At 37.9% G+C, this 21508-nt stretch overlaps 1 protein-coding gene across 1 annotated transcript in view; it reads left to right on the top strand.

Annotated features, from left to right (window-relative positions):
- SNTB2 (syntrophin beta 2) overlaps window positions 1-21508 on the top strand; it is a 129561-nt gene that overhangs the window by 54528 nt on the left and 53525 nt on the right. Inside the window, exons 2-3 of the mRNA XM_058279792.2 lie at window positions 4212-4425; window positions 14900-15110. Coding sequence (XP_058135775.1) covers window positions 4212-4425; window positions 14900-15110 — 425 coding nt within the window. The remainder of the gene's footprint in view (window positions 1-4211; window positions 4426-14899; window positions 15111-21508) is intronic.

The following is a 21508-nucleotide window of genomic DNA, read 5'->3' as shown; positions in this document are numbered from 1 at the left end:
ATTTCAATTTAAGGTGGTTTCATGTTTAAATCTTGACCAAGGTTTCAGAATAAGTTTTCTTCATTTTTTAAAAATGTTTTTTGTAAATGAAACAAACTTACAAAAATTCAAATATACAGAACAAAAGAAAAATCAATGGCAACCTACCACCTCCATACAAACACTACTGATGGTTTGATGACCATCCTTCCAGACATCTATTCCAGTGTGTGTACTATACATGTCCATGGTTTTGTCATTCTAAAAGAGAAGAGTCTACAATGAAGTTTTTTCAGAAATAGTGCATGGAAGAAAGAAAATTAACCTCAGCTTCTAAACACCTAAACAAACGTCAGTGTTTAACTATTTTGAGAATGATCTTTAACTGTGAGGAAAATGAAATAAATCTGAAATATATCATGGTTCTGAATTGGCCTGAATGCCCTGGGGGTATAAAGGTTCTGCTTATCCAGAGCCAGCCAGGTGTCCAGGTTAAGGCCCTGTGGCAAAGTCTAAAACAAAAGGCTGTTGTTAACTTTCCATCTTTCCCAAGTCTAACGTGAATGGGAACCAGATTTCTGTTCACAATTCTTTAGTCATTGTGTAGATCCTGGTCTAATTAGATGGGGTTTGGGCAGTACTGTCATTGACTCAGGAGAACTCATTGCTCGCACCCATCTGTCTGTCCCTGTCGTTTCCCACCCCACCCCCCACCATGGCTCTGTTGTTTGAGTGCTCGTTGTCTGCTCATTTTCTGTTTTTTGTTTTTGCTCATTGTCTGCTTGTTATTTTTACTTTAGGAGGCACTGGGAACCAAATCTGGGATCTCCCATGTGGGAGACAGGCACTCAGCTGGTTTAACCACATCCGCTCCCTGCTTGTTTTGGGGTTTTTTTGCTCATTGTCTGCTCGTTGCTGTTTTTGTTTTGTTGTTGTTTTTCTCGTCTGCTCATTGTTTTTTTGCTCATTGTTTTTTTGCTCATTGTCTGCTCATTGTTGTTTTTGTTTTGTTTTTCTTGTCTGCTCATTGTTTTTGCTCAATGTCTGCTCATTGTTGGTCTTCTTTAGGAGACACAGGGAACCATACTTGGGATCTCCTATGTGAGAGGCAGGCACTCAACTGTGCTTGAGCCACATCTGCTGTCCTCATTGCTCTTTTTTTTTTTTTAAGATTTATTCATTTATTTCTCTCCCCTTCCCCGCCTCCCCGCCCCAGTTGTCTGTTCTCTGTGTCTATTTGCTGCGTCTTCTTTGTCTGCTTCTGTTGTTGTCAGTGGCACAGGAATCTGTGTTTCTTTTTGTTGCGTCATCTTGTTGTGTCAGCTCTCCAGTGTGTGCAGCACCATTCCTGGGCAGGCTGCACTTTCTTTCAGGCTGGGCAGCTCTCCACGGGGTGCACTCCTTGCGCGTAGGGCTCCCCTGTGCGGGGACACCCCTGTGTGGCAGCACTCCTTGCACGCATCAGCACTGCGCATGGGCCAGCTCCACACAGGTCAAGGAGGCCCGGGGTTTGAACCACAGACCTCCCATGTGGTAGACGGTCGCTCTAACCACTGGGCCAAGTCCGCTTCCCTCATTGCTTGTTTAATAAAGCCTTCCAAGTAGTTGTATATGTCTGTCTGTTTTGTTTTAATATGTGTACTGTATCAGTTCAGTGATGGAACCGGGGGATGGAATGAACTTCTGAGAAGGTCATTATGGGTCCTTTTCTAAGCCTTGTAATATTCAGGAGTTTAGAATGTATATCACCATCTGGTAGTCCAGTAGGTAATAATGCTGCCTTAAATGTTCAAAAAGCATGTTTCTGCAATTGGCAGGGACTGGAAAGTGTAGGAATTCCTGCCAAAGTTCTAATGATCTAATCCTCTCTTGAAAGCACAGAGCTAAGGCATGTATTGAAATACTTGAGTCAGCTGCTCAAGGGATATACTGGCTGTACCCCTGCTTGTTTTTCTAAGATGAAAAACTCTCCTAGGTGACCTCTCAGGCAGCTGGATTTTACTCTCTTCACCCAGAAGTACACATTATAACTAAGCACAGAAAACACATAAACAAAAACACTCAAATTATATCTTAACACTCGCCTTAGAATTTACTGTATTTTCACTATTGTGCTTAATTTCAGCAGAGCTTGTTTAATAACTTTTAGGAAAATAACTTCATCACTTCTACTGATCACTGTTAAAAATTGCTTAATTCTTCCCTAACTTTCTGATTTAGGGAAGGAAAAAGAAAACCACCTATTACTTTTTGAATGTTTAGTATATGCCTTGAATTTTTGCTTGTTTAGTTGTTTTTTTTTTAAATGAATGGTGAATTTATTATTTTGTCTTTATTCATTTTTTTGCTTGTTTAGTATTGTTCCCATTTTATAGATAAGAACTTCAAAACAGTCACAGGAGGTCACATAGCCCTGAAGGAGCACAGGATTTAACCAGGTCTGATTCCAAAGACCTCTTTATTAACATATTATGCTGTAGAATGCTAGGTTTATAAAATACTATTATTGATATTATTAAATAAAAAGAGCAAGGTGTAGAACAGTAAGCATAAACTACTGAAATATGTGTTTAAGTCTGCTTTTTATATGCTTAGCATTTTTAGCATATTTTGGAAGGACATAAAATAAATAGTTTCCTCCAGGAATGGAAACTGGGTAGCTAGAAATCTGGATTTTTATTATAAAATTTTTTACCCCTTTTGAATTTGTTTTATGTGCTTTTATTAACTATTCAATAATAGGTATGTTAGCTATGATTTTAGAAATACACTGTTTTTTTTTAGATTTAGTAATTCATTTATTAGTAAAAGTATCATAGACTAGTAAAGCCTCTAATGCTGTAGAATATTAATATCAGGTATTTTATGATAATGATCATATTACCTTAGTGTTTCACTTCCTGTGATGCTTCTCTAATGATGTACAGGATTGGAATTTGAGAGGGAGGCAGAATACTGATGTAATATATATTAATGTTAGCAAAGGTAATGATGACCAATTCATGCATATTCAACTATTTATTTACATTTTTAATGCTATTTAAGATTCTTAAAAATCTAAATTTATCTAGTTTCTGACACAAGAGTGTTTGTTGTGCCTTGATTGACAGTGGTTGCCAGTCATGGCTAAAGTAAAAGGAAAATTATTTTGTATGAGTACTAAAATTAAACTTAAAAAGAAAAACCTTTCTTATATAATGAAAGCTACATTTTAATTGTGGGCTTCATTAATGAAAATAGAGTATTTTGAAAAAGCAAGGGGATCATTTGAGTCTGTTCTGCTCTTCCAGATCATACCTTATTTTGAATATACTTTTATTTTTGTACTTCTTTCTCAGAACTGTAATCTGCAGTCTTCCTTTCTAGACTGGACATTCCTTGAAGGCAGGGCACATGCCTCATTTACCCTTACATCTTCAGCAGCTAGCCTGAAGCCTGACAGTTGGTGGATAGCTAATAATGTTGATTGAATAGAATTGACTTGAACTAGATATGCTTAGCTTAGTCTGGAGGAGAGAAAGATATAATCTCTTCTTTAGATATTTGAAAGGTTTTCTTGTGGAACAGAGATTGAATTTGTTCTGAAAAGCTTCAGTAGACATCGAACCAATGGGTAGAAGTTTCAAGAAATTTCTAACTGTCAAGAATCATCTAAAGCTTGACGGTTCTATCTTAGAAGGTACTGAATCTTTCTCCAGAGGATTTATTCATGGCTGGTCAATCAGAAAGATAATTCAAGTGTTTAATTTTTCATTTCTTCAAACATTTATTGAGCAGGTCCTATTCTAGGTTTTGAGAATACCAGCCAGTAGGGGAACAGAAATATAAACAAATAATTATAATCTAGGGTGCTAAGAGGTCCTAAGAAACACCCCAGAGAGAATGGACAGGAAAGGCTGTTGACAAGGTGACTCTTGAGGAGAAGTGACCAGACAGAGAAAAGAGAAAGGCAGAAGGAGTTCTAAGTAGAAGGAACAATATATGCAAAGGCGCAGAACTGAAAGTTTTAGAATAGAGTAGTAGTATTTCATTTGGACTGCATGATCTTAAAGGCCCCTCCATTCCTGACATTCTGTATTTCTATATGCTGGTTCTTTCCATTAGTTTTGTTTTGCTTTGTTTTACTTCATGCTGGATATAGTGTGTGAGTGTGTGTGTGTATGTGTATTTCAGTTATCATTTTTCATAGGAAGCAAAAATACTAACCTTCTTCATCTCTATTCTTGTTATAGTCAAGTTCATCCGAGAAGTGACACCATATATCAAGAAGCCATCATTAGTATCAGATCTGCCATGGGAAGGTGCAGCACCCCAATCACCAAGCTTTAGTGGCAGTGAGGATTCTGGTTCTCCAAAACACCAGAATAGCACCAAGGACAGGAAAGTCATCCCTCTAAAAATGTGCTTTGCTGCTAGAAACCTAAGCATGCCGGACCTGGAAAACAGGTGAGCTGTACCTAAGGGGAACATCATACTTAGAGCTTTGAATGTAAGGACATGTTGCCATATTATATTACTCTCTTGCCTAAATTATACATAAGAAAATAGTCTAAAGTGAGAGAATCATTTATGTATATGTAAAATTATTTCACATAATATATATACATGTACATATATATAGATAGAAAATTTTGGACATGCACACAACTATTAACAGTGGTTACCTGTGGAAGTGAAAATGGGATCAGGGGTGGAAGGGAAGAGTAACTTTCTGTACCATTGTTTGTTTGTTTTTCACACTATGAACATATGTTACTTTATAAATGAGAAAAAATTGTTAAAGAAAAATTTTTTAATGTTGCCTTAGGTGGAAATTCTTTATATTGTGGTTAGTTTAAAGAGTAAAAGATCATACCAAATACCATTGCTTGTACTCTTTGGATGGATTTATGCTTTATTATTATGTATCAATAAAATTGGGGAAAAAAAGAGTTAAAGATCTGCATTTTAGATCTGGCTGTATTAACTAGCAATGTGACCCTGCCAAGTTAGCTTCTCTTGACTTTAGTTTCTTCATTTGCAAAACGAGAGCATTAGATTGGATAATTTCTAATGTCCTTCCTTGTTCTATAAACATTTGTGTTCTGTGACTTGTCTTCATTAACTTTGTGAAGTAAAAAAATAAAATAAAAAACTTTGTGAAGTGGTACTTGTATACTTAGCATTATATTAGACATTAGGTATAAAAAAAGTTAAAAACATGTCCAAAGACATAGTAACAATTCAAAGGCATAGGATAAAGGCAAAGGCATAAGGATACTCTCTCTGGTATCCTTTGATCGAATGCACAGTCAGATGCCTAATCAGGATGGAGGGGTGCACAGTCAGATGCCTAATCAGGATGGAGGGGTGCACAGAAGACAGCAAAAAACTGAACAACATTGTTGAGCATTTAAGGCCATAGGGACATTTCAGCTCCTGCTCTATAGTAAATTGTGTAGTGTACTGGAAAGAACGGAGTTTTGCAATTAGTCTTTGATTTGAATCCCAACTCTGTTACCTGCTTAAAGTAAGGCTCTGAGCAAGTCCCCTTCACCTCCATAAACAATCATGTTCTCATTTGTTTAAAGAAAAATAAAGGATAATCATACTTATCTTAATGTGTAGATTAAATAAGATAGTAAATACCATATGGGAAGCGGATGTGGCTCAAGCAATTGGGCTCCCATCTACCATATAGGAGGTCCAGGGTTCAATGCCCAGGACCTCCTGGTGAAGGCAAGCTGGCCCACGTGGTGAGCTCACCCCCGCAGAGTGCTGGCCTGCGCAGAGTACTGCCCCGTGCAGGAGTGCTGCCCTGCACAGGAGTGCTGGCCCATGTGGAAAGCTGGTACAGCAAGATCATGCAACAAAAAGAGACATAGAGGAGAGACAATAAGAGACACAGCAGATCCAAGAGCTGAGGTGGCGCAAGAGTATGATCACCTCTCTCCTACTTCAGAAGGTTCCAGGATCATTTCCCCGAATTGCCTAATAAGAATACAAGCAGACACAGAAGAGCATACAGTGAATGACATAGAAAGCAGATAACGGGGTGGGAGCAGGAGGGCAGGGAATACTATATGAAGCCCCTTGCACAGAATAGGTACATAGTAGGTTCTTAAGAAATAGTAGTTTCAAACAAGTTTTAACTGACAACTATATATACATACAAATTTATAAAATTCTATTCTCATATATTTGTATCATGTTTGCTTTCTTTTAAAAGTTTAAGTCATTGTAGAAATTACTTCACGGTATATGTTGGGTTTTTTCTGAAAGGTTGTGTGCATGTTGAACCATATCTAAGTGCAACACAGCTTGATATTTTTTTAATTGTGTTTTTTTCAGAAAGTAAGAATTTAATTTGGTTAAAGCAAATAATCACCTCTGCTTCTGAAATTCAGATTTTTAAATTTTAACTTCAAGGGGATACATTTATATAGATCCTTTGGTCTGTTAAACAATGGGTTTTTTAAAAAAATTAAGTAGTTCGGGCCATAAAGAAGGAAATGACAGTAAGAAAATAGGATGGAGAAACAATATAATAAAGAAGAACAATAACAAATAGCTAAATTTGTCAATTGGCTGTCAGGCTAAGGAAAGCACTCAAGCTAAGTCCCTTCATTCTAAAGTCATTTCTGAACAGCACTAAGTAATGCTGGTGATATAGTTGGCTATTAGAGAAAAAGGCAAACTATTCTAAACCCTGGGGGGGAGGGGCGGTAAAGTAGAGGGAGGAAAAAGAGGGAAGGTAACATGACTTGCCTATATTGCTTAAAGTTGGGCTACTTTATCATCCACCACATCTTTTAGAGCCCTGTAATCTTGGTCTTGATTAAAACTTGGGGGCAGTATCCTCTCAGGTATATTTTAAATACTAAAGATATTTGGTGGATGGTCAGATTTGAAATAAGTGTAAAGAACCAAATGGATAGGGTGCGTGGACTGCAAAAGTTGTATCACACCTTACTCTTCAGTAAGATAATAAGTCAACTTCATCATGGTGGACTATATTTTAAGAAATAGTCTTAAAAGATCCTGGCTAATGCTGAGATTTTCAGTCTTAATGCTGCAAACAAAATAATTTGTTTCTAATTTTTAGTTGAAATACCAAAAAATGAAAATAATTTGTTTTTGTAAAGTATAAATTAGAAAAAATTCAGGGAGGCGACTGTGGCTCAAGCAGTTGAGCTCCCATTTACCATATGGAGGACCCGGGTTCAATCCCTGAGGCTTCCTGGTAAAAAAAGAAAAAAAGGGGAAGCAGATTTGGCTCAACTGACAGAGCATCTGCCTACCATAGGGGAGGTCCAGGGTTCAAACCCAGGGCCTTCTGACCCATGTGGTGAGCTGGTCCATGCACAGTGCTGATGCGTGCAAGGAGTGCCGTGCCACGCAGGGGTGTCCCCCACATAGGGGTGTCCCCTGCATAGGGGAGCTCCATGTGCAACAAGTGTGCCCTGCAAGGAGAGCTGCCCCGCATGGAAAAAAAAAGCACAACCCACCCAGGAGTGGCACCGCACACACAGAGAGCTGACACAGCAAGATGATACAATAAGAAGAGACACAGATTCCTGGTGCCGCTGACAAGAATACAGGCGGACACAAAAGAACATGCAGTGAATGGACATAGAGAGTAGACAAACGGGGTGGGGGGAGAGAAATAAATAAAAGGAAAATGAAAGAAAAAAGGTATCCCATACCTGCCTGATGTGGTGAGGCGCAGGCCCTTGTGTGGCAAAGTGATGCACCAAAAAGACAATGATACAACCAGATAAGAGGAAAAAAAAAAAAAAGAGGAGATTCAGGGTTATTCCAATGACGATATCTCTTTTGCTTGCTTCCCAGCATGCTTTCTAGAGAAAATGAAAAGCAATAATTAGCAGGCACTATGCATAACTTCATTTATACCCTTGGGAATGTAAACATCTATCCTTTGTGTCTTGGCTGAAAAAAAAGATTCAGAACCATTTGTCTGATAGAACCTCAGTTAATAGATTTATAAAATAGAGATGAGGAAGATGAGTTTTGTAACTGGCCAAGCTATTGGTTTTCCATAAGCCTCAGTTTCCTCCTAAATAAAATGAAGGTTATATGAGAATTAAATAAGAGAATTATTATAAAAATTGCATAGTAAGTTCTCAATATGTTGTTATTATGGTTGCTAATAGTGTCCTTGTGACCTTAAATAAGTCCCTCAATTTCTCTGTTCTCCTGTTTTCTGTCTGTAAAAGGGACATCATAATGCTTGCTCAACTATACTCATTAGAACTATTTCAAAAATAAATAAGATAATACATATATGTATTAGTCAGCCAAAGGGGTACTGATGCAAAATACCAGAAATCTGTTGGCTTTTATGAAGGGAATTTATTTGGGGTAGAAGCTTACAGTTACCAGGCTGTAAAGTATAAGTTACTTCCCTCGCCAAAATCTGTTGCCATGTGTTGGAGCAAGGTGGCTGTCAACGCCTGCAAGGTTCAGCCTGCCTTCTTCCTCTTAAGGCTCAGTGATCCCAGCTTCTTCCAATATCAGCCTTAGAATAGGATAAGTCTAGTCTCTCTCCCAGGGTGTGTTTCTTTCTGGGCTCAGGTGTGCTGTTCTCTCCACAAGGTCAGCTATAGATTATCAGGCTCTCTTTCTTCCTGGGGCCTCTGCCTGTGGAGCTGTCTCTATTCCTCTGTGTTCTTCTCCTGTGTATATACTTCCCGGGGCTCCATCTTGAAAAACTCCAACCTCCCTTCTCTGCAGTGCAGTTTTTCTGTGAGTCCGTGCCCACCAAGGGAGTGGGGACTCAACATCCTACTGACGTGGCCCAATCTTAATCAAGTAAAAGTGAAACCTTTGAATCCAATATAATCTAATATGCCCAGAGGAACCAACGAGTTTACAAACATAATCCAGTATCTATTTTTGGATTCATAAACAGTATCAACCTGCTACAATATATAATCATATTAAATCACTCTCTTTGATCTGTACATTTATCTTGGCTCTATCAAAGGAAATGTTTTGACAGGTAACACAGCTGCAACATTTAAAACCTTGGCGAAAAATAGCAAAATCATATCAATTCAAAAGTAGAATTCTTTTACTCAGTGTAATGTTTTTTGTTTTTGTTTTAATAAATTAAATTTTATTTTATTAATTTATCTCTCCCCACACCCTCATTATTTGCACTTCTGTATCTGTTCATCTTCTTTGTTTCTTTAGGATGCTCCAGCAACCAAACCCAGGACCTCCTATGTGGGAGGGAAGCACCTAATCGCTTAAGCCACTTCTGTTTCCTCCTGTGTCTCTTGTTGCATCAACTCTCTGTGCCTGCCTGTCCTCTTTAGGAGGCACTGGGAACCTCTGCTCCCTGCCTTATTGTGTCTCTCATTATGTTTTTCTTCTTGTGTCTCCTGTTGCATCTTGTTGTGTCAGCCTGCCACAACTGCCTGTCATGCCAGCTTGCTGTCTTCTTTAAGCGGCACTGGGAACCAAACCACGGACCTCCTATGTGGTAGGCAGGAGCCCAGTCGTTTGAGCCACATCTGCTTCCTAGTATAATGTATTTGAAATTCATCCATACTGTTATGTATCAGTTGTTCCCTTTTATTGCTGAGAATATTGCATTGCATGAATATATCACAATTTGTTAATGTTCTCTCCTATTGATGGACACTTGGGCTATTTCTAGTTTAGGGCTAATATTAATAAAGTTACTATGAATACTTTTTTTTTTATAATAGGGGCTCATTTTTTTTTATCTCCCCCTCCCTTGCAACTTGCTTGCTCTCTGCTCTCTGTGTCCATTTGCTATGCGTTCTTCTGTGTGTCTGCACTTTATTTTTACTTATTCCCCCCTTGCGGCTTGCTTGTTGTTTTGCTCTCTCTATCCATTCACTGCACGCTCTTCTGTGGTTTTTTTTTTTTACTTGTCTCCCTTTTCGTTGCGTCACCTTGCTGAGTCGGCTCTCCGTGATACTTGCGGGCCAGGCAGCACTCCGTGGCACTTGTGGGCTGGGCAGCACTCCATGGCACTTGCAGGCCAGCAACTCTCCACAGCGTGCAAGCGAGCCTGCCTTCACAAGGAGGCCCTGAGACGTGAACTCAGGGCCTCCCATACGGTAGACAGGAGCCCAACTGATTGAGCCACAGCCACTTCCCTAGAGTTAATTTTTGTATATGGTGTGAGGTAGAGGCCCAACTTCATTCTTTTACATGTGGATATTCAGTTTTTCTAGCATTATGTTGAAAAGACCATTCTTTCCACAGTTAATGTACTTGGCAACCTTGTCAAAAATCAGTTGGCAGAGATGTATAGGTTTATTTAAGACCTCTCAATTCTATTCTAGTGATCTTAATGTTATTACCACACTGTTTTGATTACCTTGGCTTTGTAATAAGTTTGGAAATTAGGACACATCTACTTTTATTCCTTCCTGAAATCCCACTAAAAACAGTAGTTGATGGGATTAGTGAAAAGCATAAATTTACAAGTTCAGGGAGAACAGGAGAGGAATAACTGCAAAAAAACTTTGAAACCTGGAAAGCAGACTGAGAAGTGGTGAATGCCTTAACAAACCTAAGAAAACTGAATCCCAAGCAACAGTGGGGAAGCCAAATCCTATCCAACATCATGTTCTGGAATACCTAAATGGCTCAAGAATTGGTGGCACCAGTTAATTCTGGAAGTAGGAATGAAATACATGGCTAAAATAAAGAGGCTGGCTAAAAATAGCTTCCAGTATTCCCAACACCCAATGGCTGCATCAACCTTATTCCAGAAAAAGATCAGATACACCCTCATCCCACTAAACTGGGCGGGAGAGGCAGTGATGACCTTAATTCAGATCTTACATCAGGGTCATCATTTTCTAAAGGGACTATTTCCATCTGGTTGCTTTGGCAGGGTAACCACTGAACATCCTTTAAACACATGCTAATCGTGCAGTCATAAAACCATGAAGAAAAATGTTCTTTACTCCTCCCACTGACCTACATAGCACTAAAGATAGGAATCAGTTCATCCTTCTTTTCTAGGCACAAAAGTTCACCTTCTGAAGAAACCTTTATACCTTATACAGTTCCTGGGATTAGTCTTTTAGAAATGTCTCCTTTAACATAGTCTAAATTCTGAAATTCCCAATGTTTGGTGTCCTAGTTACTAATAAACCAAAGAATGTTAAATACGTGATAAAATGAAATAAAGCCTGATTAAACAGGAGTAAATATTGGGACCACTAGACAGGGAAAAGATGAAAACAAACAGTAAGTTAGTTCCTAGGGCTGGATCACTGATTTTCCATGAAAAGAAATTCCAAAATAGGATTGATGATTCTAGGATCCAGAAGATTCTACCTTTGAAGAAGCAGCCAATAAAATTGATAAAAGGGACAAAATAGTTCCTAAAGTCTACTACTGTTTTAAATGAAAAATTCAAGTGAAAACTCTGCTAATAAAAATATGGAGGCTGTCTAATGGTAATTGTTTGGGCCCAAAGGAAAAAGGAGGAGAGAACCACAATGTGAAGTATTTTGGCCTCTAGTCAAACCACCAGGGTTTTCCGGAGAAATGTAATTACTTCTTTTTGTTTGTTTGTTTCAACGTTATTTCTTATTTTTTTTATGCATAATTACATTTTGATCAGATAAATGAATGTTTAGGTATACAGAAGCACTACTTTATTTATTCTGTTTAGTAAAGTCTTTGACATAACTTACATAATCAAGTAATAATCGTATAGTTCTATATGTCATAAAGCCAAAAATTTACCTATGATGTGGAAAATATTAAGTGTGAAGTGAACCAAGATATCCTCAACAAGCCCAAAGTTAACAGATTTACATTTCCAAAAAGCAGTGTTTAAGAACAGCTTATTCTTGCTAAACTCACACTGTTTACAGTGCTGTTTGTTAAGGAGTAGGCTTATATTCTCTCCTTGGACTTCATTATTTATTTACTTTCACTTTCCAGAATGAAACATAACTATCAGAAGCATTTATGAGGTCATGAAAACTCAAGGTGGAGAAGGGAGTAAACTTTCTCCTCCCCTTACTCATTCTGATGGTCAGCACTTATTTTCAGCTCTAAAGAGCAGAACCAATTCAAAGTAGTAAAACAGAAAAAAAGGATATTTCTCATGTCAAAAAGTTTTTGGATATTTCTGAACACTAGAGGAACAAATGAGTTGTAGTTGGAATTAGATGTTTGAAAGTGCCTGGAAATAATTTTTTAGGAGTAATGTTTCCATAACTTTTTTTTTTTTTAAGAGAGTTTTTTTTTCTCTCTCTCTCCCCTTCCCCCCCACCACCCCGGTTGTCTGTTCTCTGTGTCTATTTGCTGCGTCTTCTTTGTCCGCTTCTGTTGTTGTGAGCAGCACGGGAATCTGTGTTTCTTTTTGTTGCATCATCTTGTTGTCAGCTGTCTGTGTGTGTGGCACCATTCCTTGGCAGGCTGCACTTTCTTTCATGCTGGGCGGCTCTCCCTCTGGGGCGCACTCCCTGCCGTGGGGCTCCCCTACATGGGGACACCCCTGCGTGGCAGGGCACTCCTTGCGTGCATCAGCACTGTACGTGGGCCAGCTCCACACGGGTCAAGGAGGCCCGGGGCTTGAACCGTGGACCTCCCATGTGGTAGACGGTCACCCTAACCACTGGGCCAAGTCCGCCACCTCCATAACTTTTCGAACTACATTTTTATGTTATTTTATTTTTGAATTTGAAATAAAGTTATTTTTTTAAAAACTTTTGGTTTAGAAAGCAAAGCTTTTATATAAATATGAAGGATGACCCACGAATAGTTTCTACTACATGCCCACCAGAAAGGCTAAATATTAAAAAGACTGAAGCCACCAATACTGGTGAGCATGTGGAGCACTGGGAACTCTCTCCTATGCTGTAGTTAACAGTGTAATGTCACAACCTCTTTGGAAAAAGTCTGGCAGTTTCTTTTAAAATAAAACATATACCTATCCTTTCATTCAGCAATTCTAGTCCTTCAGAATTACCCAAGAGAAATGAAAACGTATGCCTACAAAAGATCTTGGACAAAAGTATTCATAGCCCAAGGGATACTGATGCAAAGTACCAGCAATCTGTTGGCTTTTATAAAGAATATTTATTTGGGGTAAAAGTTTCCAGTTACAAGGCCCTAACGAGTCCAACTCAAGGCTGCTTTCTCTCCAAAGTTACCACATGTTGAAGCAAGATGGGGTCTTTCCTTCCTTCTCAGCTATAGGCTGGCATGGGGCTTGTTTCTTTCAGGGCTTTCTTAGCTGCTCAGCTGCAAACTATCAGGTGAATGGTGTATCTCTTTTCCTGGGGATGCAGGATCAAAGTTCTCTTCTGTGTCTGTGGAGTTTTCTCTCTTCTTATGTATCTTCTCTGAGTGTCTGTTTATATCAGCCCACCAAGGGGGCGAGGACTCAACCCTGAGTCATACCCTACTGACATGGTCGGATCAAAGCCCTAATCTTATCAGGTAATTTAATCAAGCCATGTCAGCTGAATCTAAAGCGTTCAAAGGGCATCACACTCCAAGGAACAGACCAGTTTACAAACATAATCTTTCTCTTTCTTGGGGCTCATAAATAATCTCAAACTGCCACAATAAGTTTAGCTACTTTTAATGACTATTTGAACAGCTTCCCTGAATAACACTGCTAACTCATCAAAAGAATTCTAACAGCTAATTCTCCTTTTAGTGTTTTATTTTGTAATATAATATACTATTTTAAATCTCCCTTTAACAAATGTATAGCTCATCTTTTCCTAGAGAATATAATCAATTTTTTAGTCAACAAGTATTTATTTAAGGACTATGGGCAGTAACAAATAAATAGTGAAAATAACACTAAAAAGAATAAATATTATAAAATAAAATAGAGGATTAAATAAATATCCATATGAATGTAAGCTGTTTGTCATAGATCTTTTTTTTTTTTTCATCTTTTTACCTGTCCCTTTTAGGATGGTGAACCCATGCCTAGGAGTCTGTGTCCTCCCGATGAGCTCTGTGTAGTCTTATCCCTCTGGGGTACAATCAGAATCACCAGGCCAATTCTCTTTCTGTTGTAATCCATCTCACATCCCACCATAAAATTATTTTTAAAAATTTAATTGTTCTGATCATGTTGTTCCTCTGTTCAGAAATCCTCAATGACTCCATGTTACTTACCAATTAATATCCAGACTTAACCTGACATTCAAGACCCTCTACATTCTGGTGCCATGCTGCCTGCCTTTCATTATATTTAGCTATAGGATCGGAAATCATCTAAACTCACCTGAACTGTATTGTAAACAAAAACAAATAGCTTATGACTTACTATCTAAATATTCTCCTCTGAGTAATATGAGCTTTCAAGTATGGACTTTGTCAAGTATTTTGGCTTTTCACAGATCTTATTTTATGTTTTGGCTATTTTCTAGAACTTTTGAGTTAGTTGGCTATTACCTTAACAACTCTGAAGGCATATAAAATATGGATTAAAAAAATAATAATAAAGATGGATAAACTGGTGGCTAGGCCTGAAGGTAGCTAGATGGGTAACTCCAGAGGGAGAGCAGGAGAGTAGGTAGGTAGGTAGATACCAATCACATAAGCATAGGTGTGCTTATAAACTGTCTCATGACATGAGACCAGCTTGGTAAATGTGCCTTAGAAGACTGGAGGCCTCCATTGCAGTCCTGCTTTGCTACTACAGTCGGAGTACTTATGAGCCCATCTTAGATCATTACATTAACACATTCAAGCAACAGATCATAGTTAGTCTTTCTGATGATTATCTGTCCATATGTGAGTTTCTCTAGAAATAACTTAAGGGAGTTAAAGGAAAGTATCTCTATTCAAGACATGTAAAATTAAAATAGATTTGCAGTTATGTATGTTAAACCTTACACTTTTGCTGACTTCTGATCTAGCTCACTTTTCTTTTCCTTTTTCCACGCAGATTGATAGAGCTACATTCTCCTGATAGCAGGAACACCTTGATCCTGCGCTGCAAGGATACAGCCACAGCACACTCCTGGTTCGTAGCTATCCACACCAACATAATGGCTCTCCTCCCACAGGTGTTGGCTGAACTCAATGCCATGCTGGGTGCAACCAGCACAGCAGGAGGCAGTAAGGAGGTCAAGCACATTGCCTGGCTGGCAGAACAGGTAGGCTGAGAGTCAGAGCAGGGTCTCATCTGGTCTCCATTTAGAGCCAGGATATTATTCCATTTTGTAAATCTGTAATATTTATTATGCAGGTATGGTCTGGTTATCTGGCTTACAGATCCTTTGTAGAGCTTTTGTTTCCCCTTGCTTTCTCTTGGCCTTTTAGCTTTTAGTTGCCAGTTAACAACCCCACTTGAAGAATTGACTGTCTTGATAATCACCATCATAACATAACTCTCTCCTTAATGAAAAGTACAATAATTTTCACAGTGTTAGTCAAGAGGTCAGTAAACTTTTTCTATCAAAGGCCAGATATGTCACAACTATTTTGCTCTTGTAGCAAGAAAATGGCCATAGATAATATGAAAATGAATGGTCATATCCTGTGTTCCAGTTAAACTTTATTTACAAAAACAGTGATGGTCCAGATTTGCCCCACAGGTCATAGTTTGCCAATCCTTGTTTTAGACTACTGGCAGTGTTTCCAGGGACATCAGGCTGTAGTTTACTTCCCTGCTCTGGGAGAAGTGTAAAGTATACAAAATATTTTATGAACTTTGAAAAATGAAGAGAAAAGATGTAAATGTAAGTGGATGTTTAGAGAAGGGAAAGGAAGAACTAAAAAATCCAACTCATTTTAAATCCCAAGTATGACATAAGAAAAACCAAAAGTTCTGTGTGGTACATCCTTTTTCTTTTGGGTTCTTCACTGTCAGCTAGGTCAGAGGGAGATAAGAATAAAAGACGGGACTAGGCAGTTCAGAGATGAGTGTTTGGACCTAGATTATTGGTTTCAAAATGTGTCAGGCTCAATGCAGGGAGGTTTCATCTTTGTTTTGTTTTGTTTTTGTTTTAAATATAGTTTCCAAGGTCTGGCTCCCCATACTCCACCCCAAAAAGTTCTGATGTGATATATCTGTCGTGGGTCTGGTAGTCATGTATGGTAGCTCACCACGTGATTGTGATATAGGATTTTAGAAACCACTAATCTATTCTTTCTCCAGCACTAAAATCTTATTAACTTATCAAATAATAATTATAATAAATTAAAAATAATTAATACTGTGATCATTTCCATGAAGCATAATTAGATAACTAAACAGAGAAGAAATTAATGAGTACAAGTACTTATGACTGAAAATTTTAAATTTTTATTTTGCCATTATTTCTGTATTGTTATATGCTAGTTGAAAAACTAGATTGAGTAGTAACTTTCTGTGCCTTCAGTATTAGAAATTTTTTAAAGTTACACTTTCACATGATTGAAAAGCTAAAGGATAAAATGTTAATGGGGGAGTCAGGGAGGGAAGTGGTTGTGTGCCCACTTCTCATGTACGAGGTCCTGGGTTCAATACCTGGTGTCCTAGGGGCAGAAAGAAGTTAATGGGTATAAATAGAGAAATAGACCACTAGATAGATAGATAGATAGAATGATGTGGTTAATATTGGTGGATCTGGGTATTGGGCTGAGGTATATCAAAATAAAAAGTTTTTTTTAAAAAGTTAATGGATGATAAGTCTCACTCCCATTTTTGTCCCCCATCCTCCCAGTTTCATTCCCAGAGAGAAAATTACTTTTATTCCTTTCTAATGAATCCTTTGAAAGTTTCTTTATGCAAATAAAATCAATGTATTTATATATTTTTTCCACTTTTGTAGAAGATAACATATGCTTACTACTCTATATCTTGTCCTTTGTTTTTCATTAACAATATATCTTGAATATAGAGAGCTACCCCATTCTTTTTCACAATTGTATAGTATTTCACTGTGTGGCTGTAGTTAATTAGACCTCCCAATTTTGTTGTTATAATCTTTTGTCCTTACAAACCATGCTATAATAAACATGTAGTTTGTCTTTCACATATATGCCGTCCAAACTCTTTGTTTCCTAAGTTCAGATAGATCAGGAAACAAGGGAACCTACATTATTTGAATATATTTGGTTCTTATGTTTCTGGTAGTGAGTAGTAAAACTTTGGTTATAAGGAACTTATCCAAAAATTTACATCAGTTCCTGAGTTTGAACTGTGAGAGTTAAGTTTGAGTTATTTCTATAACAATAGACAACCTCCCAGTAATGCTGGGTCAAAGATGTATTAGTTATCTACCACTGCGTAACAAATTTTCCCAAGACTTAGTGACTTAAAACAGTATTTATTTCACACAGTTTCTAAGGATCATGAGACTGTTAAGCAGCTTAGGCTCAGGCAAGGATGGCAGTCATCTGAGGGCTTGACTAGAATTGGCAGATTTAATTCCAAGACGATTCATTTGCATGGATTCTCACCATCTGGGCTTTTCCACAGAGCTACTGGCACATCCTCATGACATAGAATCTGGTCTCTCCCCTAGTGAATGATCTGGAAAAGAGAAGTAGAGGGATACCCCAGTGTCTTTTATGACCTACTCTGGGAAGTTACACACCATCACTTGTTTTACTCTTTTCATTAGAAGTGAGTCACTAAGTCCAGCCTATACCCAAGTGGAAGTATTCAGACTCTACCTCTTGATGGGAAGAGTAGCAAAGTATTTGTTTACTTATTTTAAAACTACCACAAAGGGCATATGCGTTTGTAATTTGATAAATATTCTAAACTGCCTACAATGGGACTGTACTAATTTAGACTCCTACAAGCAATGTGTAAAGAGTTGTCATACTTTTTAAGTGAATTTAATTTGGTTTATGAGACATACCGGCAGATAGAAAAGAGAAAAATAAAGCCACTGATTTATCACATTCTGCCTTTTATGGACTTATTTTAGGATATGTCTCCTCCACTCAATCATGAGCTCTTTAGAAGACAGGAGCACATTTTTTCCAAATCTTTATGGCCCTCAGAGAACTTAGCCTAGTGCACTGTATGTAGTAGGTGCTCAGTAATTTTTATCTACATTCATACATAAAAAAGCAAGCAAACATATTGATGGTAGCTCACATCGTAAATGTAACTACCACCACAGAACTGTATACTTGGAAGTGGTTAAAACAGGAAACTCAATGTGGCAAATGTTAACACCTTAAAAACATTTTTAAGCCCTACAACACAAAGAGTGAGCCCTAATGTAAACTGTGAACTTCAGTTCATCGTATAATTTTATAATATTGGTTATCAGTTATAACAAAGGTACCACACTAAGCAAAATGTTAGTAAGGGAAAATTGTATGTGAAGGGAGCCTATATGGAAATTCTGTACTGTATTGCATGGTTTTCCTGTAAGTGTACAAAAAATAAATTTAAAAACAAGTCACTAATTCTCAAACATTGTCCAAGAATATAAGCTCAGAGTTGGAAAAAAATAAGTGGGAATGTTTTAACCACTTTAAAAATAATTCCACTGAACTAATTCAAGGTAGTGTTTCTAAATTATTCTCTTGATTTTTGCTTTTTGAAGTACTTGTTTGGATTACCCAAATCAAATATCATTTTGATAAAAAGCATTTAAACATGACTGGATACCATTTCTCAGAGGTGTTATGAGATGTATCACACACATATGAGGTTATTGCACACATATAAGGTGTGACTGATAAAGGTTAAACTAAGTAAATGCCAAAGCCTAACTCTAAGACAGGGATTCTTAACCTTTTTTATTCAACGGACCTTTTTGCTGGTCAGGTGAAAATGACAGACCCCTTACTAAGTCCACACTATACTGTGTATTGTTTAAGAAATATATATCACACCCACACCAAGATGTCCCCAGAAGAATAATGTTTTTCTGAATTTCAGTTCAAGCTCACAGACCCCTGGTTAAGAACCCCTCCTCTAAGATTAATTCCATAAATATGAAAATGATTAAAAAGTTTTAGATCTTGTGATCTGTTTGATATACATAAGCCTTCCTACTGAAAAAGAAATATTTCCTAAAAAGCCCACATATAAATGAAATTGTTTCAGGAAACAGGTGTAGCTCAGTGGTTGAGTACCTGCTTCCCAAGTTCAAGGTCCTGGGTTCAATCCCTGGTGCCTCCTTAAAATAAATAGTAAATAAATAAATAAATGGAATTATTTCAGTTGCACTTAAAAAGGACAACCTCCCTAAAAAGGATAGTAATTCTGGGCAAATTAAGGAAGGGTCATTTATTTAACTTGAAATGATATTTCCTTAAATTATGTTTTTATTATATCACATGGTCACTATTCAGGTTTTCTTAAAACAGGGAATACCTGTTTTACAGATATTTGGTAACTGATGGATAATTTGTTCTATGCTTAGAAATTTCTCTCTCTTTTTTGCTACTAATTTTTATGTGACTGATAGTTTACCCTTTAATTAGCTATATTCTTATCAAAGAATATTCTCTGAGCCTACCAAAGGGGGGATATGTATTGCATATAAAATCAGTTTAAAGAAGCATTTAGATATTGATTAGAAAAGCCAAAACAGCCAAAGAAAAGCTTTATTTCAACAGTTCCTACTTTATCTCTGATAATTCTCAAATTGTACAAACACTCAAACTAGGAACATACACACTAAGTCAGAATTATTGGAATGGTTTATTTAGTTTTTGCTATCCATTTTCTCTCATGATAATAAAATAAAGAACAGAAGAATATCACCTGTCAAAAGAGAAATGTATAGGCTTAAAGACTTTTCTCATCTTTAGTTCTGACTCTGTTTATCAGAAAATAAAATTTGGATAAGGCAGTTGTTTGACCCATGTATATAAGGGGTTGTTAAAACTCAAGAAAATAGGAAGCAGATGTGGCTCAGGGGACTGGCTTCCCACCTATCACATGAGAGGTCACTGATTTGGATCCCAGTGCCTCCTAAAGAAGAGAACAAGCTGGCGTGACGGGCAGTCACAGTAAGCTTACACGACAAGAGACACTTGAAGAAAAAACATAATGAGACATGCAACAAAGAAGGGAGCAGAGGTTCCTGGTGCTTCCTAAAAAAAAAAGATAGCAAACTGACACAAGAGACCCAGAGAGGAAAAACATGAGAGACACAACAAAGCAGGGTGTGAAGGTGGATCATGTGATTAGTCACCTCCCTCCCACATCAGAGGTCCCAGGTTTGTCTCCTAGTGCCTCCTAAGGAAACAAGGAAGATGAGCAGACACAGCAAGTGAAAAACAACAAGGGAGTGGGGAGAAAGAATAAATAAATAATGTAAATCTTTTAAAAAAAAAGTAAAAAAAACGAAAACTCTGAAATTAGTATCCCTTTTTTCTGCAGTCAAAAACTAAAAAGTGGGGGAGGACTGAAAATCACCGTGCTGGTACGGACCAGCTTCTTTCCATCCAGATCGCATTGCAGCTCTAGCCTAAGCCCCAGTCCCATCTCTGGCAGGGAGGAAACTAGGGGGATCAGTGCCAGCCACTCCAGGAAAATACAGGCCACGCCACAGAGGCTAGTGATCATGCTACTCTTTTTTTTTTTTTTTAATATGTAGCAGTTTATTGAATAACATCTATACAGTATAGATACAGATACTGAATAACTGAATAGATAACTGAATTTTTCCCCCCAACTCTTCATTTTCTTTACAAGTTTGGAAAGAGAAATAAAACCAAAACTCTCAAGTGATTTAGATGTCTTAACACATATTTGACAGTTGCTGATAAAGCTCTGAATACACAAAACTCTGAAATATAAATTTCCAATTAGAGGTTATTTTCATAAGAGAAAATTGAGATGATATCTTAATGAAAGTTTTTGCTTTGAGTATGTCTTAACAAAACAAAATTCTGTACTCAATATACTACTCTGAATGCATTAATTCTGAAATTTCATATATCATTCTACTTCATAACATTTTCTTCTGATGCTCATATAACTATTTTCCCTTTAAGTATGGGCTATGAGGTGCACATGAGCTGGTTTCTATAGTATGAATGTATGTACATATATAAATCATCCTACTCTTGTGGTGCAGACTGCCTCAGGAGCTCGTCAATGGCCTGGAATTGGAAGCTCCATTTCCCCAGAACGGGAGGGAGAGACAGTTGGCCACCACCATCAGCTACTGATTAGTAAATTTGGCTGACTAAAGTATAACTGTAAGAACAGCTAAAGATTGAACCTGTCCAAGTCAGAAAGAGGCTGGTAACTGCCATTTTGACTCCGTCCCCATCATGATGGAAAGCCAAGCTCACTGAAAATGACAGTGATAATAGGGACCTGCCTCTTTCACCCAGATTGGACTGCAGCCCCAGCCCAGGTTTTAGCAGCACCTCTAGCACAGAGGAGGCTGGCAGGCCCTGTACCAGCCTCTCTGGGTAACTGGAGGTACATTCAGCTGGCACAGACTGAATAGTTGGAAGTCTGTTGGGGCAACAGCAGCCATTTTCGACCCACAAAGTGTAGATTGCCACCCACACCTGCAGCTCCATCTCTGCTTCAGGCAGGGGAGAAAGGGGTATGAAGCTTCATCACTCTCTGGGCAAC

This window comes from Dasypus novemcinctus, chromosome 18, assembly GCF_030445035.2.
Source record: "Dasypus novemcinctus isolate mDasNov1 chromosome 18, mDasNov1.1.hap2, whole genome shotgun sequence".
In the NCBI taxonomy this organism is placed as follows: domain Eukaryota; kingdom Metazoa; phylum Chordata; class Mammalia; order Cingulata; family Dasypodidae; genus Dasypus; species Dasypus novemcinctus.
Note: the sequence above shows the minus strand (reverse complement) of the source record. Positions and strands in the feature narration are given on the sequence as shown.